This window comes from Vitis riparia, chromosome 5 (genome assembly GCF_004353265.1).
Source record: "Vitis riparia cultivar Riparia Gloire de Montpellier isolate 1030 chromosome 5, EGFV_Vit.rip_1.0, whole genome shotgun sequence".
Lineage (NCBI taxonomy): Eukaryota > Viridiplantae > Streptophyta > Magnoliopsida > Vitales > Vitaceae > Vitis > Vitis riparia.
The window spans coordinates 8,962,649-8,988,641 of NC_048435.1; the positions used below are offsets into that span (position 1 = coordinate 8,962,649).

At 34.6% G+C, this 25,993-nt stretch overlaps 2 protein-coding genes across 3 annotated transcripts; one reads left to right on the forward strand and one right to left on the reverse strand.

The window, feature by feature from the left end:
* Positions 1-1,991: 1,991 nt before the first annotated feature.
* On the forward strand, positions 1,992-5,008 carry LOC117913897 (auxin-responsive protein IAA13-like). Its single transcript, XM_034829001.1, has 5 exons — positions 1,992-2,612; positions 3,267-3,589; positions 3,716-3,839; positions 4,276-4,337; positions 4,437-5,008. Exons 1-5 carry the CDS (start codon positions 2,206-2,208, stop codon positions 4,484-4,486), a joined length of 966 nt encoding a protein of 321 aa, XP_034684892.1. The 5' UTR covers positions 1,992-2,205; the 3' UTR covers positions 4,487-5,008.
* A 4,792-nt stretch (positions 5,009-9,800) lies between these two features.
* LOC117913937 (3-isopropylmalate dehydratase large subunit, chloroplastic-like) lies at positions 9,801-18,426 on the reverse strand. 2 transcript variants are annotated; one of them, XM_034829070.1, is made up of 15 exons: positions 18,270-18,426; positions 18,037-18,169; positions 17,729-17,899; positions 16,828-16,980; positions 16,643-16,711; positions 16,429-16,545; positions 14,433-14,507; positions 14,169-14,246; positions 13,947-14,042; positions 13,772-13,821; positions 12,981-13,035; positions 12,699-12,830; positions 12,233-12,280; positions 11,960-12,118; positions 9,801-10,233 (listed from the first exon to the last, which is right to left on the reverse strand). In XM_034829070.1, exons 2-15 carry the CDS (start codon positions 18,163-18,165, stop codon positions 10,093-10,095), a joined length of 1,473 nt encoding a protein of 490 aa, XP_034684961.1. In that variant the 5' UTR covers positions 18,166-18,169; positions 18,270-18,426; the 3' UTR covers positions 9,801-10,092. The 2 variants fall into 2 exon arrangements, with proteins under 2 accessions (XP_034684961.1, XP_034684960.1); XM_034829069.1 differs by having other exon boundaries at positions 18,032-18,169.
* Between the last annotated feature and the right edge of the window lie 7,567 nt (positions 18,427-25,993).

A 25,993-nucleotide genomic window follows, 5' to 3' on the forward strand; every position in this document is an offset into this window, starting at 1 on the left:
ATAGCACATCATATTCAAACAATCTTATGTTATAAAATAAGAATATTCTTTTATTCAATGTTACTTTTTTATTTATTATTATATTTAGATTATATATTAAAAAAAAATATAAATATAAATATTTTAATTTTTTATTATAATTCACTTTCATTCTTATTACTACTTAACATTTTTTTTTTCACATATCAAACACATTAAACTCTATTTTGTTTTCAAAAAATTTAAGGAAAAATAGGAGGAAAAAAAAGAAACAAAAAGTAAAAAAAATAAAAAATAAATTTAAACTTAATAAATTATTTTTACATATTTTTTCAAACTCATTTTACTTATTTTTCTTTGTGAATATTAAATAATTTTAAAATATATAAAATTTTGAAAAATTTTAATTATATTATATTTTATTTTTATATTTTGAATGGTGAAATCAAATATAAGAAAATTATTTTTTTAATATATATTTTTTTTACTTAGTATGTTTTGGATCAAATATGGCTGAAAAATAAAAAATAAAATAAATGTGGTCAATGGTTAAAATTGATTTATTGGAGTTTGAACCGATGGGAATCGCCAAATATGCAGTTTCCTTACATTCCCAAACAATCAATGCATTGGGCAAACTATGTCCCAACAAATTGTTTAAACAAGGCCCCACTATGGAGTAGTTTGAAACCATTAGTTTATGGGTTGGTGGCCAAATAACCCTAAATAATAATGATAATTAATAATAAAAATAACATATGCCCCCTTTTCCTCATATATGTATTGATCTCCTTTCTCCTTTTTCTTTTGAGGTAGACCCCACCGGCCACTGATAAAATGCATCTCTTTAGGTTCCAACTTTCTAAAACAAGGTTTTGTGCTGTTTGTCTTGCAAGCAGTGGACAGCCCATGGAAACAAAGAAAGGGGGAGTGCATTAAGAAATTATAGTAGAATATGCTTTTGCCCCTAAAAGTCTCATACTTTAGACTTTAACCTATGCTTTATGCTAAAGTTGAACACACCACCTAAGCTCTCTACATACTTAATCAGAGCCTTTCATATATATATATTCTCTCTTCTCTTTTTTTTTTTCTTTTTTTTTTCCATTATATACCTTAATAGTTAATTAACTAACTAGTGTCATGTATCTAGGCTTAGGTTTAGGTTTAGGTTTATTCATGAGGTGTCTTTGCTCTCCTTTATAAGGGTTTGCTATGTGTATTAAGAATAAAGAAAGAAAAAGATTAATTTAATTAATAAAGAGTCCATGTGTTATGTGACTCTCTTTTTCAAGACCAAGCATTTATATATGTATATATATTGGGTGTGTTTTGGAAGAATTATTGCAGGTTTCAAAAGACATGTACATGGGTGAGTGTGGAGGATTGGCTTTTGTGATTGGAATAAGTAAATGAAATTTCAACAAGATATGCTTAGATTTGAGCCAACATTGAAAAGATCCTTTGCTATGATCATAAGGTGGCAATAAGTAAGAATAATTTGACCCCAAGTGTAAAGCTTAAAATCTCCAACCCTTTCCTTCCTTGGGTAATTAATTAATGTATTGTAGTTGATGAAAGGTACCACTGTGGTTCAAACGATTCATAGAAATGATGACTTTGTGTATGCTTATCATGACTTGTTTCTTTAGCTTTTCACTTTTGAAGGGTTTAATTTTTTTTTTTAATTATTTTATTCTTAGAGTAATATATGATTCTTAATCATGGGATTTTGCATATAATTTGATTAGCTGTAGTATAAAATTAAACCTTATTTAATATGTTAGATGAGAAAGAATAAATTGGAGAATATTTTAAGGATTTATATATTTTGGGTGAAGAAATAATTAGAGTAGTTGATAGATGGCAGAGGAGAAAATTAAAGCAGATTCTGAAGAGATAATGAAGCCAAAGAAATAAAGGGAGGGAGGGAGGGAGGGAGGGAGAGAGGGGAGGGGAAAAGCGGAAGGGGAATAGAGAGAGTGGTGGAGGCACTAGGGAGAGAGGCAGGAGACAGGCGGGTCCCATCATCATCACACCCTCCACCACCTTCCTCCAACCTCTATACTGTCTGCCACCCGCTTAACACCTTCCACCACCATTTTATTCATTCATTCCATTTCATCTCTCTCTCTCTCTCTCTCTCTCTCTCTCTCTCAAAAGAACACTTTGGATCTTCTTCTTTCCTCACTTAATCACATCCCTATCTCTCTTTTATTCCTTGTGATGGATAGTGGTCTGAGTTCATTAGGTGGTGGTAGTGGTGGTGCTTGTGGTGGTGGTTCCTCTACTAACGAATCTGTAACTACGGTGTCAAAGGTGGAGGTGGTGGAGCAGATGTCAACGGAGGCCTCTTCTTATCCGGGGGAGGCTGAGCTGGAACTGGGTCTGGGTCTCAGCCTTGGGACTGGTGGTGGTGGTGGTGGTGGTGGGTTGGTGAAGCCCAAGCAGCCCTCTTCTGCATGGGGTGAGTATGGCAGAATCCTGACGGCCAAGGACTTCCCTTCTGTGCTTTCCAATGCTTCTTCCACTGCTCCTCGCTTCTCTAATTCTTCCGCTGGTCCTGTTTCTGGGACTAAGAGAGCTGCCGACTCTGCTGTTTCTCAAGAGGTTGGATCTGCTACTGCTGCCAGGTTAGATTTCTCATTTCTCCCTCACGACACTCAATATTTTATCGTCCTTGCTTCTGCAAGAATTTGGAAACTTGGCTCTGAAGTGTGCTGAGGTTGTTGCATAAGAGCTTGTATTCCAAGGTTGCAAATAATAATAATAAAAAAAATCTAAACTTCAAAATTTTATCCCTCTATTATTTTCCTACCTTTTATCTGCTACCAAATGGTGACTATTTTTTCTTCTTGCCTACTTGTTTGATGATTTTCTTAAACTGTTAGTTTGGTGTTTGTATTTCCTTTCCCTGGTCTTTCTGATTCAGCCCTGTCTCTGCCTTTATTTCTTTTTTCTCTCTGTGTTAATAGGTTTTCCTGATCTTGATCAAGTGATGAAGCTGTGTTTTTATTGGTATCAGTATCTTTATTTGGCCATCCAGAGTTTTTTCTTTTTAATCTGTATAAAGAGCAAGAAAATTTTCGCTTATTACTCCATTAATTGTTAATGGGTTTTTTAAGATTTCTTTAATTTTCTGTGGGTTGTTTCGATTTTATTGGTTGTCCCAGTAATTATTGAAATGCTTTGAGAATTGAGATATGGCTTACCCTGGTCACTGTTCTTCAGTTTAACCCCTCAAACTGAGTTATTATTCACTAGTGTAATTTGTTTTGTGGGAGCAGTCAGGTTGTGGGATGGCCTCCAATCAGAGCTTATAGAATGAACAGCTTGGTTAACCAAGCAAAAGCCCTAGCTGCTGAAGATGACAAGGCTGACAGCGAGAATGATAAATTTAAGGATACTTTGAAGAAGAAACCTTACACTGGTAGCAACAAGAACAATTCTACTGTGAAAGAAAAAGGGCATCTTGGGTTTGTTAAGGTGAATATGGACGGATTGCCTATTGGGAGGAAGGTGGATTTGGATGCTCATGCCTGCTACGAGACACTGGCTCAAACATTGGAGGACATGTTCTTTAGGCACAACACAACCATGCCTCCCATTCGTAAGTTCTTCTCTCAAATTCTTTGTCTTGAAAATGTTGGAAGTGGATAGAAATAAAAAGACTTCTTTGTTGATTACTTAATTTATTGGAAATGAGAAAACAATGTGAATGTTTCTTCTTGATTAGGGTCTGATGTAGAGAAGGGACAATCAACAAACCTCTCCAAGCTTTTGGATGGATCGTCTGAGTTTGTGCTCACTTATGAAGATAAGGAGGGAGACTGGATGCTTGTGGGAGATGTTCCTTGGGGGTATGCTACTACCATTACCTTGGCAGTTTATACACAACTAGTCATGAGCGGCTGCGGCCTAACAGGAAATGCCCTATGTGGTAGTTTGGCTCAGCCGCTTTGTGATGTTCTGCTTGTGGATCAACCACAATAGACATTATAAGCATGCTAGCAAGTTTATGGTTGTTTCAGTTACTAATAGAGAAAGAAGAAACTGAACCTTGGAGTATAAACCTCTATTTGCAGCTTTGATGCTTGCATATTGGTTGGTGGTCCATGTGAATTGATGGTCCACTTAATTCTAAAGGACCACAGTTTAAACACCAGAAGATAAATCAACCGCCCTTTCTTCTCTCAAATTAACGAAAAAAGCTTAGAATCTCCAGTGATGTTCTTCAGTTAAATAAATAAATTTTGTGAAAGCTAACAGTATGTTTGCTCCTGTTACTGATTTCAGGATGTTCCTCAGCACTGTGAAAAGGCTTCGAATTATGAGGACCTCTGAGGCTAATGGGCTTGGTATGTGATTTTGCAATCAATTTTATGGTCTATGGTCTTGAGATTATCCATTCCATTGCTCCCTTCCACCTCCTAATTAGTCAAATAACTGATTTGCAGCGCCAAGATTCCAAGAAAGGAGTGAGAGACAGAGAAGCAAACCCATTTGACACATTGTTGACCAATTTATTTTAGCTCGAGTGGTGAAGAAAACCCACAGTTTGAAAAAGGAAAATGAAAGAAAAGTAGAGAAGCTGAAAAGTCACAGCATTTTGCTAAGCTTGGTCTTTTGTTTGTCTTTTTTTTCTTTTTCTTTTTTTGTTATTGTCAACCATTCTCTGGTTCCTGCTCTTTTTTTTCTCTTCCTTGTAGGCCAAATTCAATTTTAGTGTTCATCATCTCTTATATAGTGACATACACACCTGCATACTTGGCTGAATGCTGCTTTCTCATACTGTAAATATGGGAGTGCTTGATATCTAGGGTGCCAGATTTTGCTGCAATCGAGTGGACTCAAGTTTTTTTCTCTCGGTGATAGAAGATAAGCTTGTGTGATTGATGTTCAAATCTTTCCTTTCTGTTGGTTGAGCGTGTGTTTTCTATGTTTTATACCTTTCTTTAGAGGATTTCCGAGCTGTTCATTTGTTTTTGAGCTTGCATTATATGATCAATCCTATGTATCTTTTATGTCTCGATCAGCCCATGCAGAAAAATTCAATGCATAGTTCCTTACTAAACAACCACATTGGAACAGCCACTAACCATTATCTAATGGCAAAATCCTTCCCACTTGGGAACAGGAATGAAAATAGAATGTTTGGCATGTGGGAATATGAATGGAAATAAGAATGGAATGAAGGTGAATTAGAATAAGAACCAAGTAGAAAAAAAGAAATCAAAATTATCAAAATTATAGAAATGAAATTGATTTTTCATCCTCATTTTTTATTCCACTATTTCAACTCAAGAAATGAAGGCAACCCATTAACCGTGATCAACATTCTAATGGATGGTATGCTTCTTTAGTATAATATTTCTTAATAATATCATATTTCCTTTTGAAATGAGGCAATCGACAATATTTAGATACTAAAATACTACCATTGCACACTGGAAAAGCACTGCTGCCACCACAGCAGGTTCCTAGTGATAATTTCCCTTTTTTTTCCCCTTCTTATCTGGTCAAGATAGTTGCCCATCACTATCAGCCATAGAATACTGGGATGAGATTATATCAAAGCTAAACTATTTGCAGCATGCTTCTGTGTATTTGCTTTTGTGACATTTCCTTTTCTGGTTTGGTGGAACTTCTTGCAAGGAATGCCGGCCGATTACAGCTTTGGCATCGAATAATGGAAAAGAGAATTGTCTTTATCTTTTAAGGGTCTCGCTTTAAAGTGAATTCTTTTTGATTCTTCTCATATTAGTAGTGAAAGTAGGTGATCATGCAACAGAAGTCCATCCCTTTATCTGGCTTCGTGTGTTGCAAGCAAAACTGTATGAAAACCTTAAAGCTACTCTGATTCTTGAGGTTTTGAGTTGAACTCTTATAAATGAATCTTCATCTACTACAATGGAGAGAACTTCACCTTCTGGATTGCCCAAAGATTTACACAATCTGGTTTTTAGAGTACTTTGCATAGTTTGGGTTGATGTTTGGTTTACAGTATCATAAAGTGATGTGAGCTTCCGTATTTATGTCATCTTTAATAGCCATTACTATTAGTGTCATCAATGGAGAATGACTGTCAGTGAGATGGCTATACATTTTTTAGTATAAATTTGTCTGCAAGCTGCATTAAGTTTTGGAACCTCAGAAGCAATGTGATGAAGTCCAAACTGTCCCAAACCTCTAAAGAGGATGATTCAGAGATTGGAATATTGTTTTCAAATTGGATGGTTATGAATACAAGAAAAATAAACAAATTCAAAACCCAGACCCAAAGCAGTATAGGCTTGAACTAGTGCTGCTGAAAAAGAAAAACAGAAAAAAAAAAAAAAGGAATAGGCTAGTTGGTGGAGAGATTATGCAATCATACTGATTCTGAATGTGGGGATTATAGCCAATTGATTACTTTTGGTGGTGACCCATCTGCATAATGACCTCCTTTTAATTGATGAGAGACAACTGTATGGTACTATGGATGAAGAGAAGTTGCTGAGAAGGAGATTCATGGCAAGGTATGCTCCACTTTGTTTCTGCTGTTGTGAATATTGTTCTCAAAGTTTAAACCTTTCCCTTGTTGCAAAGGAAAGCAAAAGATGACCATAAGGACTTTCACTTTAAAGTGGCTTCTTTTCCTTTGTATGCCTTTCTCTTTTCTCTCCTCTCATTTTAGCCATGAAAGTGAAGTGTGTTGAGTCTGTTGACCCACCACCCCAAACTTCATTTTTTTCATTAAAAAGATTTGCCTTAAACTCTTGTTATCAACACTAATAATTGCACGGGAATAGAAAGAGCTGGAAAGCTGAAATGGTGTTAACTGTTAATCTCATTTTCATTGCTTCCACTCAGATCATATCAGAACCAACGCCTTGAATGTGGGGATTGAGGGAAGAAAAAGAGGAAAGTCACATTATGTCCACTATAGGTTGATTAGACATTATGAATTGAGTAAAAAGTGTCTTGGATCATTACTCTCTAGGCGTTGTGCCATTGTGCCATTCCTTTGGTACGGTCTAAATTGGAGCAGCAGCAGAGATGAATGATGCGAAGTGCCCCAGTTGTGGGCCTATTCTAGACCAAGAAAATGCTGCCGAGATCAAATGTTTCAGATGTTAGGGGCCATGGGAGTAATCTCTTTGTTTAGTTCGCCATTGTTTCTGTGATTTTGTGCACAATTATTTTGCTGGTTGGTAAGCAGACTCCGTCCCCCATCACACAGTGTGACACAGCTATGCTAAAATGATTAACAATGCAATCTTCCTTTTTCTCTTGTTTGGTTCATTCTTATATTGTTTCCAATCCCAAATAAAAGGGTAGGTGAAATCGAGGTACACATGCTCTCATGCATACATAGCTCGATAAGATATGAAATAATAAATAAGACATTATATTTAATCCCATATTTTGTTGAGAATGAGTTAGAATATGATATACTATCTCTTATTATATCTCATATTTAATAAAAAATATAATATGATAAGTGATTCGATAACTTATCATAACTCTTTTTCATATCTCATGATCTATAATAATCCTAAATGGAGATTTATGACATTCACATTGAATGTATCATATTATATATATATAATGCTTTTGCATTTTTAATAATATAATGTACTATTTTTTATTGTAAATTGTGACTTCTTATTTTTAGCTAAAGCCATAATTTTCAAATAATAATATTGGTATGATAAAAGTTTTATCAAACATAAAAAGACTTTTTATAAAGTCAAAATAAAGCTTCTATAAGAAGTAATATTTTTAAAATTTTAATTTTCAGTTCTTTGAATAAAATTAGTCAAGTAGGTATAAAGCCTAGATACACCCTAAACCACGAGTCCCTATAATATTTTCCATTCTTCCTCACATCTCTATCTATTTCGTATAGTCTTTACAATATTCTTTATACAAAAGGAATTTATATTAATTAGGAATTTGAAACACTTTCCAATAATCTCCACTTTGGATCAAATTCCGTCAAGTCAATCTTCTATCTCTCCATAATACACTTCTAACTAAAATTTCTTTTATGATCATCATATGTGCTCTATTCTCTTTATAACAATCTCTACTTTGGATCAAATTCCGTCAAGTCAATCTTCCATCTCTTCATAATACACTTTTAACTAAAATTCATTTTATCATCATCTTGTGTGCTCTATTATTTTTAAAACAATTTCCACTTTGGATCAAATTCCGTAAGTCAATCTTCCATCTCTTCATAATACACTTTTAACTAAAATTCATTTTATCATCATCTTGTGTGCTCTATTATTTTTACAACAATCTCTACTTTGAATCAAATTCCGTCAAGTCAATCTTCCATCTCTTCATAATACAATTTTAACTAAAATTCATTTTATCATCATCTTGTGTGCTCTATTATTTTTAAAACAATCTCCACTTTGGATCAAATTCCGTAAGTCAATCTTCCATCTCTTCATAATACACTTTTAACTAAAATTCATTTTATCATCATCTTATGCGCTCTATTATTTTTACAACAATCTCCACTTTGGATCAAATTCTGTCAAGTCAATATTCTATATTTCCATGATACACTTTCAACTAAATTTTTTTTTATCATCATCTTGTGTGCTCTATTCTATTTACCTCTTTTGAATCTTCAACTTGTGCCCTACTACTAGTATGTTGTGTATGTAATAACTTTCATTCTAGTTTGTTGTGCCACAGGAAGCTTTGATACTGGTTTGTTGTGTCAATGAAAGTTTTAATGCAAACAAAATTAGTTCAAGAACATAAAAATAAAATAATCCACACAAAGGTACATGAAGTTTTAACGTGATTCAGTCAACCATGCCTACATCCACAGATGAAAATTTTTTATTTCATTATACAATTTAGAATATTACAAACGACATAATTAGATATAATTATTGAGTTCTCTAAACATCTCTTGTTTTCTTACTCCTTATATTTACATGCTATACCACAAGCCCCTCGTTCAATTGAGTGTCTTGACACTTTCCAATACCTTCTACAAACTAAATCCAATAGAATCTCGATAAATTAATAACCTTAATTAAATAATATTTTTTATTAGAAACCAACATGCTAAACTAATAATTCAATAAATATATAAAATAATTTAGAAAATTTGTATAGGTTCATGCATTACCCACTTACTACATAACTTAATAATTTTTTAATATACAACATAAATTAATAATTTTTTAATATGCAACTAAATCCACAAGATCTATCTCATTATTCTCATGTGTCCAAAGTTGTGATTAAATCTATATGATCAATTTGTTTGGTTAAATGTTCATAAAATAGAATAATATATTGAACAATGTAATGTAGAGTTTAGAAAAATAAAACACTTGAAAAAAATATGTAGACTCATAAAAAGATATTAGATATAATATTTTCTTTTTTAAAATAAGAAATACTTTAATAAATTAATAATTTATTAATTTATCAATTGATTAATATCCACTTAATAAATTTTCCACAAGGCCAAAGCTATTAATATATAGTATGAGGATAACAAAGCATATCCTATTGAAAATGATACTTAGGGTATCCAATTCTACATTATCCAGTCAACCATACATGGTATCTCAGCGGGAATACCAAGCATGAGACATAAGAGTGAAAGTCCACCTCATAATTCTAACCAAAAACCATCTCTTTAGAGCTAGCAGGGACTTGAAATCAAGTTGAAAGGAATTTCAGTACACGAAGCCATGAGAATGGCAACATGCAAAAACATAAATCAATCCACATGAGAGTTGTGGAATGGCGTTTTAAGACTCCTAGAATCAGGTTCAAATTAAGAAAGCAAGCAACAATTTGAGGGTTAGGATGGGAACCAAATATACATGGCATCCCAAGCTCATATTCCACATGGTTTATTATCTCTCTACCGATTCAAGATACAACAAATTCGTCACATCACTCCTTAACAAACATGTTCTTCGCTTGCCATTGCTTACTACTACTTAATAGGGCTACATACCATCTCTCAGACGACTTATTAAAATATTATAAAATACATTCACCATAAGATATTACCACACTACTTCAACCATTAGTTTAAGCTGGAAAGGCAGAGGGTAGAGACTATTTTACACTGATTTTGGCCTACTGCAAGAACTCTCTTGGGTCAGTGACATAACCCCTCAAAGCAGATGCTGCTGCTGTGTAAGGAGAAGCTAGATATATCTGGCTTTCTTTGTGCCCCATTCGCCCAGGGAAGTTCCTATTTGTTGTAGACACACATACCTGCAATAATCAACACCTCAGAAATGTTACAATCTGGAAATTACTGAAATCAGTAATCCAACATGATCCTTTGATACGAGAGCCATTGGATAGCTATTTTTAGAAAAATGGGGTTTGGTTAGAAATTGATTTGAGTGGATTAAATGGTGCATCTTGATAGAAAAGTTTTCTGTTCTTTTTAATGGAACTCCATGTTTTATTCAAAGCTTCAGAGGATCGAGGCAAGGAATTCTCCCTCCCCATATCTTTTTGTTTTGGTGATGGAGGCACAAACAATTATTTGTTGGAGACAGCCAGAGGGGGGTGGGGGGTTATTTCATATCAGGTTTTAGGGTAAGGGGTAGGGGAGGTGAAACCGTGGAGGTGTCCTGTTGTTTGCCAATGACCACATTAGTCTTTTGCAAGGCCACTCAAAGACAGGTGGTCCAATTAGGCCGGTTGTTTATGTGGCTTGAAGCCATTTCAAGGCTAAAAAATAATCTGGAGAAAAGTTAATTGACCCCAATAGGGAGGGTGGCTAATGTTGAGGGTTTGGCTCTTGGTTGGGATGTAAGGTAAGAAAGATTCTAACTGCTTACCATTAATGGCTCCATTCAAAGTAGAATCAGGATGGGACAGTGTGGAGGAGAGATTTTGTAGAAGACTTTTGTTGTAAAAAATGCAATATATCTCGAAAGGAAGGAGACTGACCCTAATTCAAAATGCTTTGTCTAGTTTGCTCATATATTTTATGCTCCTGTTTAGCATTCCTAGAAAAGTTAGATTGCGGATTAAGAAAATTTAGAGACATCCTTTGAGGAGGAGGAGCTTTAGGAAAAAATATTCATTTGGTAAAATGGTCTATTGTTTGTAGGGAGAAAAGTAAGAGGGGCCTAAGAATAAGGAATCTTTCTTCTCTTAATAAGGGCTCGGCTAAGTTAATGGAGTTGGAGATGTGACTCAGAGGGTGAGGCTTTTTGGAAAAAGGTCTCAAGGGAAGTATAGGGGGGAGGAGGAGGGGAGTTGGTGTTCTTATGAAGTAAGGGAAGGATACAGGATTAGGGTTTGGAAAACCTTTAGTAAGGGTTGGGATCTGGTTGTCATGTCATTAGAGTATCCTTTGAGATGGGAGATAGGAAGAGGATGGGGATTTGGAAAGATAAGTGACTTGGGGATGAACCCTTAGCCATGACTTTCCCTTCTGTCTATGCCTCAGCTGTGTTAAAAGAGGCTTAGGTAGCAGATGTTTGAGACCATATGGGTGAGGGGGGATATTGGAATCCTTGTTGGCAGTGATTAGAACTGCCAAATAAATATTATTTTCTGCAAAATAGAGCTTGCTAAAATGATAACTTGTCCTGATCATTTTTGCAATTTTAATATTGCAACATGTGATCACATGTAAAGAAGAAACATGGGGCCTATTAAAAACAACTAAGGTGGTTTGTCAACTTAATTCACTGAGAGATAATAAAAAGGCCACTTTCACCACTACAAAGCATGTTAGATTTGTTCTTTGTCATCAATAATGTAACTAGTATTGGTCAGCAAGCAAAACAGCAATCAGCAAGTGTCAACCATTAGGACCCAAGTGGTCTAATCTATTTTATAACAATATGACCTTTTCATTTTAAGATCATTTCCATAAGTTAGGTGTTTCATCTGAGGAATAAAAGCAGAAGTATAGGTGGAATAGTTGATGAAATGCTTTTTAAAGTTGTACCAATTGAGGAAAATAATATCTTGCCTGAGGTTCATTCATGCGTGCATATGTGTCTCTAGGACCACCCATACAAGCACCACAGGTAGGACTTGCAGGTGTATCACAACCAGCTTCCTCAAATATCTGAGAGCAAGTCTTGCCACCACATCCTGGTACCGGGAGACTATATACGTCCATCCAAACCTGATAATTTTATCATATCAATTACTATATTGCGTAGGATTAAACTCTTTCCTATGACAAATCCCTATTTGGAATCTTCCATACAAATCCATCAAGCAAAAATACAGTACAAACCTTTTGGGTTGCAGGGACAAGAAATGTGGGAACTTTGACCTTCTTTCCCTGTAAACGGTGCGATTAAATTTTTAAGCTCAAAAAAAGAAAAAAAAAAAACAAAAGAAAAGAATGCACATGCTAACATATATTCATGGCACTTAAGTTCCATGCTTAACTTAATAAAAAATCAAAGAAAAATTTCCCATAACCAATTTTCATCCAGAAAGTACTCCACACTGCAAAGTATAACAAAATCAAAGCACAGGGGATCACACCCATGAGAACTGATGACTTTCCACCATAAGGTGGTTTATAAAAACAAAAGAAAAACTATTCTAAGGAAGATGGTTAAAATAATAATCGTGTAAAATGCAATTATGTAAGATGTGAAATTAGATATACCACAACAAGAAACAATGAAAGCAAATTAAGAACGAAGTAACAAGTTGTCCTCGAAGAAGCAAAGTAAGCTAGAAAAACTTACTGAAGCATGAAAAACTTTGGCTGCAGCTAGAAAATCCTCACTTTTTCCACCAGTACAAGATCCAATATATACCCTGTTAATTTTCACGTCTTTGCATTCTCTTGCCAAAGCACGTTTATCAGGTGAATGAGGCTGCAGAAGCATATGGCAGATATTATTCAATATAAAGTGTGAATTTGCCACTTATCAACACTTGAAATGGATTTTAAAATGAAATACCTATTTGGTCTACAGTTTAAAAACTTAAGATGATTTCACTTAAGGCTATATAAAATCACTCACCTTTGCCACCAGAGGTTCCAGTTTTGAGATATCAAATCTGTACTCAGAAAGAAATCTAAAAGCAAGCAAAAGAAACCATCAGAACAAAAGAAATATGAAGGAGAAAATAACAGAGGATGAACATAAAAATAGAATTTCTTAACAAGAGTACAATTTTATACACTACTCTAGATTAAAAAGACCACTCACCTAAATTCATGCATTTAACAACTGCTACAAGTTTCTAAATGAGAAAGCTTTAACTCTGTAACTATACAACTCTGCTAAAGATGACTTACAATTACAAATTATCAGGTTTCAATCATTTGTTAGCCCGGAGAACGCAACTTAAAATTAATCTTAAACATCACTATCCAGGTACTAAGCTTATTTTTGACAAATAGACTATGGGTATGTTTCAAACAAAGATGTTTAATGAATTTGGAAAAAAAAAAAAAAAGGCTATGAAAAACGTTAAATTCACCCGCAAATGAGCATTTTTTAAAAAAAGATGAAGCTTAAGGTGTGAGAGAGAAACATGTTCAACAAGTATTATAAAAAAGAAATCTTTGCATTATGTTTCCTACAACATTCTAAAATGAGTTCATTTTTAATCATTTAAAATTTTCACAAGAAGACTATTTCTAGAAAATGTTTTACTATCATATTTGTTATGACTCCATTTCAAATAGCCAAATGTGATGGAAACAACTCCAACTAATTGAATTCCGCATATTGTTCATATATGCCATTTGAAACATAGTTACTTTCTCCTGAACTCTTTAACTTTTCTTTTGTCAACCTTTAATTACCTTGCTTGCTCATCACTATAAACTGGTTCATATGGCAAACTTGTCTTATCCTGTGAAAAGAAACAATGACTTAGCCAGAAAAAAGAGTTGCACAATAAGCATAAAGAGAAAAAAAATCACCCTTTTGGCAATAGCAAGCATGAGAGAGAGAGAGAGATGAATGATTTCTTCTAACCTCAAGGTACTTATGTGTAGTACTATCAGCAGGGACAACACCATTCTTTCCCCCAGCTTCAATAACCATGTTGCATAATGTCATTCTTTCTTCCATCTTTTCAGTTTAGAACAATGAAACAATCAAAACTGTGATCCAGAACAGGCTGATTAAACAAATTCTACACAGAAATGAACAGTGATTTAGATACTTGCAGTGGAAGATCTATAAAAGTGCACCTACAGTTAAACTTTCAACAGTAGTGCCAACAAATTCCATAGATTTATATGTCGCGCCAGAAACAGATATTTCACCAATAATCTGCAAAGTGAAAGGCCATTTTGTGAAGCAAGACCATAAAAAAAGGAAGGCCATACCAATCCATTAAAACATCAGCGAAGTAAATAACCAATATGGGCTCATATTAAAAACACAACATATTCCATGGGTGGAAAGATTATGCCCTTTAAAAATGAAAGAAACGCCACTAGTGCTAGTAAGACTTACTTGCAAAATCAAATCTTTTGCGAGCAAATAATTGGGCATTTCTCCATCCATTACAAATCTCAAAGTTGGAGGCACCTGCAGTTAAAGGTGTAAGGGAATTATGATTCAATGATGCAGATACATATGGAAGGATTTAACTACCACAATTATATATATATATATATATATATAAGTCAACAGGAGGAAAACATAGTCAACTCATTCAAAATCAGCATGCAACATGGTTATATAAAACAAAAAGCACAATTCGTCAAAAATTTCAGAGTTCTCAGATATATGATACATTCACATTTACACCAATGAAAAAAAATATTATGTTCATTTTTCACAAACCAAAAAGGTATAGAGGGAAAAGAATGTCTGCAAAAACAGCCCTAGGCTATCAAACAGAAATCTAACCAAAAAAATAGAAGAAAGAAAAGATGACAATTAAGCCTGAAAATCCTAAAGTCTGAGCCATTAAAGCAGACCCCTCAAGCCCACATGAGCAAAGCCTGGAATCCAGCAGTCAACCCCCCCAACAGCATCAAACTTGCTGCAGCACAACTGGTTAGCATCAAATTTGGGAGATAGTGATGATGAAATATGGATATCTACCATTGCAACAACAGATGCTATTTCTTGTTCAAGAACAAGATCACTCCCAAACCAATGAAGGTGGACAGAAGGTGGAACCGCAAAACTCCTACATACTCTCAGCAAGAAGCAACCCAAAGCTGAAAAAATGCTGAAGCAGATGTCTGATCTTAGTGACTTGATTCCTCTATGAGCTACCGAATTGAGTTATCACTTATGCAAAAGGACAATGTGCTATTGATCTGGCTCCAGGGTCTTCTTTGCCTAATTTACCCACTTATCACACTAATCCTATTAAAAGATAACGAATTGTTGAAGAAAGGCTTTATTCAGGAGGACCTTAGTCCTTGAATAGTGCTTGCTTTATTGACTGCAAAGAAAAATAGGTCATGGAGGATGCGTATGTACAGTCATGCAACAATAACTAGAACTACCATTTTTGTAAAGATTGACCCTTCTAGTGGGTATCACAAGATTCCAATCAGACTTGAAAGTCAATGGAAGACCACTTTGAAGATGAAGGACAAACTCTGAGTGGTTAGTAGTGCTTTTTGGCCTTGACAAAAGCATCAAACACTTTCATGCACACAATGAAGGTATGCCATCCTTTTATTACTGGTTTCTTATTGCATACTCTAATAACATACTTATATATAGCAAGGCCAACATCAAGAATGCTTTTCATCTACAACAAAAAATGAGGGTGCTTAGACAAGAAAAAAAGCTCTAAATTAACTTAATGGGGTGCCCTTTCATGTGTCCTAGTGTTCTGTTTTTTGGCTTTGGCTTTTGGGGTTCCTTGTCATGGTGTTGAAACAGATATGGAGAAGGTCCAGGCTATATAGAGTGGTTCCTCCCAAACATGTTGCAAGAAGATAGAAAATTTCATGGGATAGCTTATTCTAACAAACCTTTTGTTCATGGTTTTAGGCTTTTAGCACAATTATGGCACCTGTTGTGGTTGCAAGAAGGGTAAGCTCTCACATGGAGAAAGGCAACAATCAAGGCCTTTGAACAGATTAAAAAACAGATGATGGGAGCTCTTGTTCTTCAGCTTCCTGAAATTCTAGGTGTTTAAGTTTGTAAATTTTGATAGGCAAACAAAACAAATGTATTAAAAGCACTAACTGAAAACGCACCAAAGTACACAGGTCATATACAAAGGAAGCCAGGAAAGCACAACAAAAAATAAAGAGCAACAAAAAATAACTGCCTCTTCAAGAAGATCCGAACCAGTCTATAAAATCTAACATAGGAAGCCACCCATGTTTAAGTCTGTATATGATGCATTGTTCACCAAAGTTTGATTGTAATAAGAAAAACAAGATGTCTATCAGTTACAGGATCCACACACAAACTGAAAATTTGAGGGGGGGAAGTGATCAAAAGAGTAGGGAGATATAAAAAACAATTTGCAAACCTTCAGCAGGATCTTTCCAGTGCCTAATACGAAAGCAGCATCAGTGTTACCTATTCCAGTAGCGAACTGGCCAAATGCCCCAGCAGTACATGTGTGGGAGTCAGTACCTAAGAGGACCTGTGAGAATGTATATAGGGTTCAACAAGTGTTGTGCATATAAAGATATAAAAAGTTTAAATAGATTTTGAAAAAGGGCTTGGCAAGAGAAATGTACCTCTCCAGGCCTGCAATGACCTTCTTGGGCAAGGGCAACATGGCATACACCTTTGTAATCCGGATTGGCCTGCATTCTCATACGTAAAGTTTACATTCAGTGCAATAAACAAGAATAGATGATACACCTTCAGCAATATAGTTCAGTGGTTGGAAACTAAAACATGAAAGACCAGAGAGGCATACCCTGAAATTACCAAGATCTTTTATGTCATAGAAGTACTTGATATTTTGCTCTGTGCAAAATTCCCTCAGGATATCAACATTACGATTTGCCCGTTCATCCTTTGTGAAGATGTAGTGTTCAGGTATAATAACAATCTTTTCACGGTCCCAAACCTTTAGTTTCAAAATGAGGATGGATTAATATAAATTGCAGGCTTAAACACAGATAGTCATGCAAAGTACATTGATTGTAGAACTATGCAAAGATTTAAAATTGAAATGGAGCAATGAAACACTGTAGCCTAAAAATTAAAGTAGAATATGCATAAACATAGCAGCATGTGTTTGCAGCCTTAGCATTAAAGTAGAAAATCAGATAGTCCAGCATGTTTTATCATATGAGATGGCAATATTTAGATGAGCCTATCCTTTCTCACAAACAGCCATGATTGCATAGTTTAAAAAAATGCGCCTAGGCTCAAGGCACAATCACTCCCTAGTTGTAGCACCTTGCTTGCCAAATGTTTGGAATTTTAATTTTTTTATTGATTGAATTATATTTTGAATAATATTTTATAAAATTGATATGCATCCTAGGTTGCATTTCACTTCACTTAGGCACGTCCCTTATGTTGCACCTTGAGCCTAAGCTATAAAAGAGATTTTTCACGCCTTAGGTGCGCCTTGCGCTTTTTAAAACTATGCGTGATCATGACTTTATTTCTATATCTTTTTGTTGATCACAAGATATTCATTACAACCTAGATCATCCAATGCTTTGTACAAGAGAAAGGACAGATGTAATATTTTATTGGGCCTAAAAAACGCTAAGGAACTAAATGATGCCTCAACAAAATTAGAATCTTCCTATTTGGATGACAAGTAAGAATCAACAACTCATTGCATGTTAACACATATATACCTTTGCATTCTCACCAAACTCTTTCTTGAAGATTCCAAAAGAACCTGGGCCACAGACATCATGGGTCATCAAGAGATCAACATTTACCCATACATTCTCACCTGGGCTCAGCTGGGGTTTTTCAGAAGCCCTGGCCAAGATCTTCTCGGTCATGGTCATTGCAGTCTTTACCTGAAAACAATCCAAAATCCCACTAATATAAACCATCAAATACTAATACCCACCACAGAAAAGAACAATCGAATGCAAATTATAAATATATAATGAAGAAGAAGCAGAAATGAAGAAAGAAAGAAAACGAACTGAACCAGAGGTGGAAGGAGAACGTGGCGATTGTTGGGGTGCCATGACTGAAACAATTTTCCGGGAATTTCTTTTATTGGTTTTCTGAATGGAAAATGATGATGCCGATGATGAAAATGCAGAGAGATCCACATCTTTCTGAGGAAAAAATAAAAAATAAAAAACAACGTGGGTCAGTGAGATTTTAGCAAGAAAATTTGGGAAAGAGAAGAAACTTAGGAGGTCATTAACCATTAACCTTGATGAAAGCAGGAGAGTTGGAGGCAATAGCAGAGGAAGCCATGAAAGAGAAGGAACCCTGCTCCTAATTCCGGCAACGTCTGGGGTTTGGAACTGGGTCTTTCGCAGCCCCTGGGAAAGCTGGAACTAGAGAGGAGTGTTTGATTCGGACTCTGAAGTTGCGGCGGCTACGGCTCTCACAAGAGACAGACAAAAGCCAATTGACAGTTGACTATAGCGGTAGTGGGCCAAGTTTACCAAGGCAAGATTTTGGTGCGTTTGCCGCATGCAATAAAGATGGATGACAACGGTATGAGGCCTGTTAAGACCTTTTTCACAACTTATTTGCCTTTTTTTCCTTTTTTTTTTTAAAAAAAAATTTCTAACTTAAAATACGCTTTTAAACAAATTATAGATTTTCAAGAATTTATTTTAAAATTAAATCATTTTTAAAAATAAATTTAATTATTATATTAGAATACTTTAAGTAATAATTGAAAATTTAAAGAATACTTTGTAGAATAATTTTAATACTTTTATAAAAAATAAATTAAGATACTTTTTTTTTTTTATATTTGAATTTCTAAATAAAAAATTTATTTCTTAAAACAATTGAAAATATTTTAAGAATTACCATCCAAAATTATTTTTGAAAATATCACCAATAATACCCAAAATTTTTATTTTTATAATAATCAATATCCTATTTTAAATAAAGGCAATTAAAAGGAGCAAAATGAATATTAATTCACAAAAATGACCCTATTCATTAGAAAAACTAATACTTCTTTCCCTTTCTTTACCTAACTCCCCATCTTTTGCTACTTCCCCTTCTTTCTCAATTGAATCTCACAACCCCACTCTCATTTGGCCAAAATCCAAAGTCTAATGTTCCTTCCTCTTTCGTAAATATTTTTTTTTCTTATCCAAAAATGATTAATATAAATAAAAAGGTTCTTCCTCCAAGAATGACAAGATGCCACAAGGTATTTGTTTCATAAAATCAATTCATAGTTTGTTTTATCTTAATTCTCAACTACTTCAAGTGCTACGGTTGATGTGTCTTCTTGAGAGGACACTGCATTAGGGATGATCCCACAGGGAGAGTTACTTTTTTCCAATGGTGTCAGAAAGGTGTTCCCCAAATCTTATCTAAACAAAAGAAAGATCGAGGTGTGCATTCTGAAAAGAGTCTAGTAAGTGAAACAGAATAGGTGCTGTGAGTGGAGAGTAGTCAACCCTTTCCATGCTACGTTTAGGGTCTCATCACCACCCCCTTCCAACTTAAGCACACCTTAACTCAACACATCAAGACTCAGCTCTACACATGAATCTTCATATGCACACCTTGCTTTGCATACGCACAACCTCATTGTCTTATGCACACTGGTTAACACTAAGAAATAAGGTTTTTTCATGCTTAAAATAAGGATTTTATAAACCTTTTAAGTGTTAATCAATATTTTTAAACTTAAATATGCTAAGCTTGCATTTCAGAACTAATGATTTTATTAGTTAAGAATGCAACAAAAAGAAGATAAAAACATAAGCAAGTCTCAAGGAAATATAAGAAACTGAGGTTGATTGAAGTAAGTTCGAGAAGTAAAGGAAGACATGAAGTGGAGATTGGATATCAAGAGGATAAGAAAAAGATGAAGGAAGGTTGTTGCTAGTTTTGGAATTCCATTTCGATACCAAATGCGATAGGAAATTATGGTATCAAATCTTGAAGAATCACCGATAGTTTTCCAAACTCAATTTGATGCCATTTTCAAAAGATGGAACGAATCAGACAACAATTTTGTTAAGAGGAGAATTTCGAACAACAGTTTAGTTCACTGAACAGTACTTTTTTGGCAACCGACACTTGATGTTAGAATGAATCAATACCAAAGAAGCCAATGTTCAGTATTTGATAACATACCATGGGGATATTCACTCTTGGCCCTTTTCTATCTGATCAATCTGATACCGTAATCCAATGTTGGTTTGCATTTGACGGTAGAGTAAAATTGGTCGTAGCTAGAAGCTATCTCTCAGAACAACCAATAACAATTCAATAACATAACAGCATTCAAATATCAAGGTGAAAAATCCATTTTGAGTTGATTTTTGAATCAGACTTTGCATTATATTGGATAGGAATCCCAAGTGGACTGGGACATGCTTGAGGTGGAATTCTATGGTGGAAGCCAAAGATCAAGAAATTAGAATGCAATTTCAACATCAATTCTGATAATGAAGGTGAGAACTAACACTAAACGGATAGCCTCTGGGGTTGTCATCATTTTGAATAGATAAAGCTTTGAACAAAGTGAAGGAAGGTAATCGATGTCGGTTTTGTATCAAAATAAAGGACACTAATTTTGATAGTAGTGTCATGCACAGTCCGTTTTGGTGGTAGCTTCTTGTGCTCTATCGGTTTTGAAGGCCCATTCTACCATTATTTTTTACACTGCTTGGAGGTTATCCCTGATATTGGAATAAGCGGTAATAAGTGTAATTCATGTCGTTTCAAACCAATGTCAAAGCTAATTCCAGTCGTTCACTCTGAGTATGCTTGTCAAGGATCTTTGACCAGTTTGTAGGTTATTTTAGCAATCATTCATTTAGGGTTAGGGCTAGAAACTTACATAAATACTTATTATTTTAGATAGACATACATGTACGTACATTCATTAGTGATTTAGTTTTCGGCTTAATAGAGATCCACTCTGTGTTTCTTTATTTTCCTTTGTGAATCAATCATGAGTGGATAAGGTCATTTGTATCCAGAGTGCTACCCAAGGGAAGATTTCAAGAAGGAATGCATCCATGCAGGTAAAATTGTTAATTTTTATTTCTAGATTCAAATAGACTCTCTAGAAGTCTATCAGGACATGATATCATTGATGCTTATTGATTGATTGAACGTTTACCCTATTGGTTTGATTTATTGATGATTGATTTGATCAATGATATGCAAAATCCTCGAATAAAATCTTATATGAGTATTGCACTTAATAAATTGAGATATGAATGCAATGGAATGCAGTCATCCTTAGGTAAAACGGGATCTTATTCCACAAAATCTAAACTTGGGAGAACAACCTACTTTGTATAGTTTATCACCTTGTGGCTTGTAAAAACCAAGTCTTGGATAGAAAAGTACCTAAAGCGAAGTCAAACCAAAAAGTGGCTTGCAGGTTCCTTAAGGATTAACATTAGTTGAAACTCTAGTTTTAATTCCTTTTTGTTTCATTTTTTCAGTTAGTAGTTTAGTTAGGTCATTTCATAAGTCTTACTTCTAAGTTTATTTTATTTCCATGCTACCACTGATCGTGGATGCAGATTGGTTGGGAAAGAGATTTTGCTGGTAGATTACAGAGAAGACCCAATCAGGTTGCAGCCCAATCCAACACAATGAAGGGAGAAGACCAGAATCAGGAGTGTCACAATGCCTCAAATCCACCCCCATTTCAGATTCGTAGATAAGTGAGGAAGCATCCCAATTCACCATGGGTCACTCTAACCCTTCTTCTTTGTGACCCCAGCTGAACATGTCCTCATCAGACTGTAGATAGTTTAGTTGCTATCAGCGTTCAGAGGCAGAGAGTAAAAATCCATATGCACATATCAAAGACTAGGAAGAAATATGTTTCACTTTCAAAGATGCTAATGTTCTGGTGGACCTATTAAGGATGAAGTTATTTCTACTCACTCTGAAAGACAAGGGAAAGACGTGGTTGAACGTCTTAAGGCCAAGGAGAATAAGAAACCGGAATGATTTTCAAACTACCTTTTTGCACAAGTTCTTTTCAACTCATAGAACTAGTACCTGGAAGAAAAAGATATCAAACTTCATGGCTAGAGATGGAGAAAAGATTTTTGCGTGTTGGGAGAGATTCCAGGAGACCATTGGAGCTTGCCCATACCACTGGATTTGACAATTAGAATCACCCGTACATCTAATTCAACAATCAAGGCAATTTTCAATAAGGAGTCAGAATTAGTTTGGAGGCCACCAGGTGATGAAAAATGCCCAACATGGACAGCCAGGAGCATCAAGTTCTTATTAGATGTAGCTTTAGCCCTACCAGTCCAAGATCAACCATCTAGCTCACCCTCATACCTAGAGAATCTATTTCAAAGCTTTATTCAAAAATAGAATATGAGCAATAAAGAACAAAGAAGATCGAACGAGAAGCAAAGGAAGATTAATGCTCATACTTTCTAAGCAATTACAAACATTCAGGCCTTGCTCAACAAGTTGAACATCTAGGGTACACAAGAAGAAGGGAGATTTCCTACTCAACCTCATCAAACTCCAAGGGGGGTCTATGAAATCAATGAAGGCAAAGCTGAAAGAAATGATCACCCAGAGGTCAAAGCTGTTGTGACCCTGAGGAGTGGCAAGGTGCTAGCAGAAAGTGGAAGGAAGAGGAATATAGTCATTGAATAGAGAAAGGGGCTACTAGGAATGAAGAAGAAGATAGAAAAGGAAGGAGAGGTAGAAGCAGATAAAAGGGTTGAAGAAAAGATGATGGAAAAAAAGCAAAAGCAGATAGTAGTTGCTTATCCATCAGCTTTGAAAGAGAGAAAGAAAGTGGAGAAGTACCAAAAGGTATTTGAGCTCCTCAAGCAAGTTACGATGAATATACCTCTGATTGATATGATAAAGCAAGTACCACTCTATGCCAAGTACTTTTAGGACTAAAGAAAGATTTTAGTGGACAAGAAATCGTTCTTGATAGAGCAAGTGCAATTACAGAGTGTAAGACACTAGTGAAGTATAAAAATCCAAGTTGCTTGCCTGTCTCCATTTTGGTTTGTATTTTTTGAGCTTTGTTTGGGAAGCTATGGAGAGCCAATGCTAACGGGATTACACTGTAAAGTTGTATACTTATCCATATCTTCCTTTTTATTTATTTATTTTTGTATACATTGGTTTTTATTTCTCTATTTATCATTTCTGTATATATGGTTTTTTTTTTTGGTTTTCCATAAATGATATATATATATATATGTAGATTTTTAACTAATTTTAATTATATTTGATTTTCTTTTATATTTTTCACGGTGAAACCAAACACAAGAAAACTATTTTCTTTAGTATTTTTTTTCTTTTCTTAGTGTTTTTCGGCAACCAAACATTATAGGGAAATCAAACATAAGGAAATCATTTTCTTCAACACTTTTTGCTTTCTTTAATAATTTTCAGGAATCAGAAAGGAAATTTGGAGAAATAAGTAACAAAATATTTATTAAGTTTGGACCACGTTTTTTTAATTAACTTTTTCATTCTGTCTTTTCATTTGTTCCATTTTCCCATTTATATGTAAGTATATATATAAAAAAAATCTTAGAATTGTGTTGTCTTGATCACTCAAAGCCCTGTTACTATTGTACAATACCCAAGTACCCATCAAATTCTAATAACACATAGAGTACGTGACAATCACCAACTAGATTTCAACCATGAAATCCTTACATAATGCAACAAAAAATGGCAGTAGATGATCCAATGGAGTTCCAGTGTCAAAAGCCTTAAATGCCGTGTTTGCTTTCTCAAGTGTTTAATATTAGCTTGACATGTGTTACAGAACAATCCAATGAATATTATTAAAATTTGAAAACAAAAATATCTAAAAAAAAAAAGGGTATTCTATTTAAAATCCATCATTATGTAGATGTAAATGTGAAGTCTAGCTAACCCAATCACTTAAAAGGGGGTGAATTGGTTGACAATCAATTTTTACAAATTTTAATATCAATGAATGCAAATAATCACACAAGAGATAGTAAGCAAGCAAATTGATAAAAATGTAAATAGAGCAAAGGAAAGAAGGATGTAAACCTATCTCGACCTACACCCATATATATATATATATATATATAATATATATATATATATATATATATGTATGTGTACATGTAAATTTGAAGTCTAGCGAACCCAATCATTTAGGAGTGGGGTGAACTGGTTGATAGCCAATTTTTACAAATTATTTTAATCTCAATGAATGCAAATAATCACACAAGAGATGACAAGCAAGTAAATTGATAAAAATGTAAATAAAGCAAAGGAAAGAAGAATGTAAACATTGTTTTATAGTGGTTCAACCCATATTGGGCTACGTTTATATATATATATATATATGTTGGGATTGAGCCCTTAAAAGTAAGACGAGATGTAACAAAGCCAAATTTGACTATCCCAATACTATCCATTTTATGCATTAACATTGATTTGAGTATTTAACTCATATCTCTTACATTATATATGACCTAGGTGCATTAAGAGTTGTGCAAATGATACAAGTCATGGGTTCCTTGTAAGTAGATAAGTTGTTCATAGTTAGTTCATGGATTTGGGCAATCTAGTAGAGATTGTAGTGCACTACTTCCTTATTGGAGATATGACTTATCTTGGTTATCGGGATGAGTTTCTCATGGTGAGCGTACTAGTGTATTTGATGCACATTGGACAAGACCTATAGTGAATCATGATGTAAGACTATCGATTGCCATGATTTACCAAGTTACTTTACTACATGGATTCTCAACCTTGAGAGAATATCGAGTTTGTGTCAAAATCAACAAGAGATTTTGACGTATGGGTGAGACCCTAAGATGTTCCTATGTCTCTAAGGATTAGGTCACTATTGATGGAGGCTAGCGGAAACAAATATTCTTAATAGAGATATCATGTCTTATGGGATTGAGATAATGTGTACCATTGGGTAATTTAAAAGATATGTGGTCATGAAATCTGTGGTTGTAGTAATTCATTTAGTGGAATTTGACATATATTCCTTAGAGTTAGAGTATGTCAATTGATTACATAATAAGTGAGATATATAGCTCAAATATTGGAAAGGTAATTTTGATAGGTGATAAAAATATCTTGTTAGATTACAAACAACAGTACATGGAGAGTTTGCATGTAGTGGATAGTAGGTCATAGATTCAAGTTTTATCTTGTTGTTATTTACATAAGGTATTGGAGTGCAATTGATTCTTTGTAGTGGAATATTAAATCAACTTCAAAATTAGATTTTGAGGGAGCCAGTACTCCTATTAGTCCCAATGGTTCTTGCTCTAAGTTCATATATCACGTTGGCACGGTTCATGAGGATTAGATTGGCTCTAGGTTCACTTAAGCTGAATAAGGAAACCTTATAAATACCCCTTAGTAGTTAAGGTTTAGAGAAAGAGAGAAAAAGCTTAGGTTTCAATTCCAAAGCCTACACTTTGGAGTGTTAAGATCATGGTTCGAGTCATTGGATGGAAAATCTTGGGTAAATGAGACCTCTAGATTATTCAAACACATGCTTCACCATGAGGAATTGATCTTAGAACATCCAAATCTAAGTACGACTACTATATCTCTAGATCTATAGTTAATAATGGTTTTTATCACCATTTTATTTCATTGCAATAGATTTAGAGATGCTTGGGGATAGATGCATGCATCCTATGAGATCAGGGCCTAGGAATGGAGTAATCCAAGTTTCCTAGCAACTGGTATCAGAGCCCTAAGGGAGGTTCTTGCATGCTAGATCTATTATAAGGTGTGCTCACATACGTTTTGTAGGGTTGTATTATTCATCTCATGGCCGCTACTGATGATTGAATGAAATGTTTTTATTTGGTCAATTAAATGAATAAATATGGATGGATGTGATGCTTGTCTTTTGATTCTCTAGATTGGGTTATACACCCCATAAGGGGTATAAGAATTTTATTTTATTGTAAAAATAT

Bases quoted from the DNA above. Each gene is read 5' to 3' on its own strand.
- LOC117913937 (XM_034829069.1), bottom strand. From the start codon at position 18,314: ATGGCTTCCTCTGCTATTGCCTCCAACTCTCCTGCTTTCATCAAG. The intron at 18,170-18,269 runs GTTAATGGTTAA...TTTTTTCCTCAG, and splicing joins ACTCTCCTGCTTTCATCAAG to AAAGATGTGGATCTCTCTGC. The intron at 16,981-17,728 runs GTATATATGTGT...TTGAAACTAAAG, and splicing joins AGTTTGGTGAGAATGCAAAG to GTTTGGGACCGTGAAAAGAT.
- LOC117913897 (XM_034829001.1), top strand. From the start codon at position 2,206: ATGGATAGTGGTCTGAGTTCATTAGGTGGTGGTAGTGGTGGTGCTTGT. The intron at 2,613-3,266 runs GTTAGATTTCTC...TTGTGGGAGCAG, and splicing joins GGATCTGCTACTGCTGCCAG to TCAGGTTGTGGGATGGCCTC. The intron at 3,840-4,275 runs GTATGCTACTAC...TACTGATTTCAG, and splicing joins GTGGGAGATGTTCCTTGGGG to GATGTTCCTCAGCACTGTGA.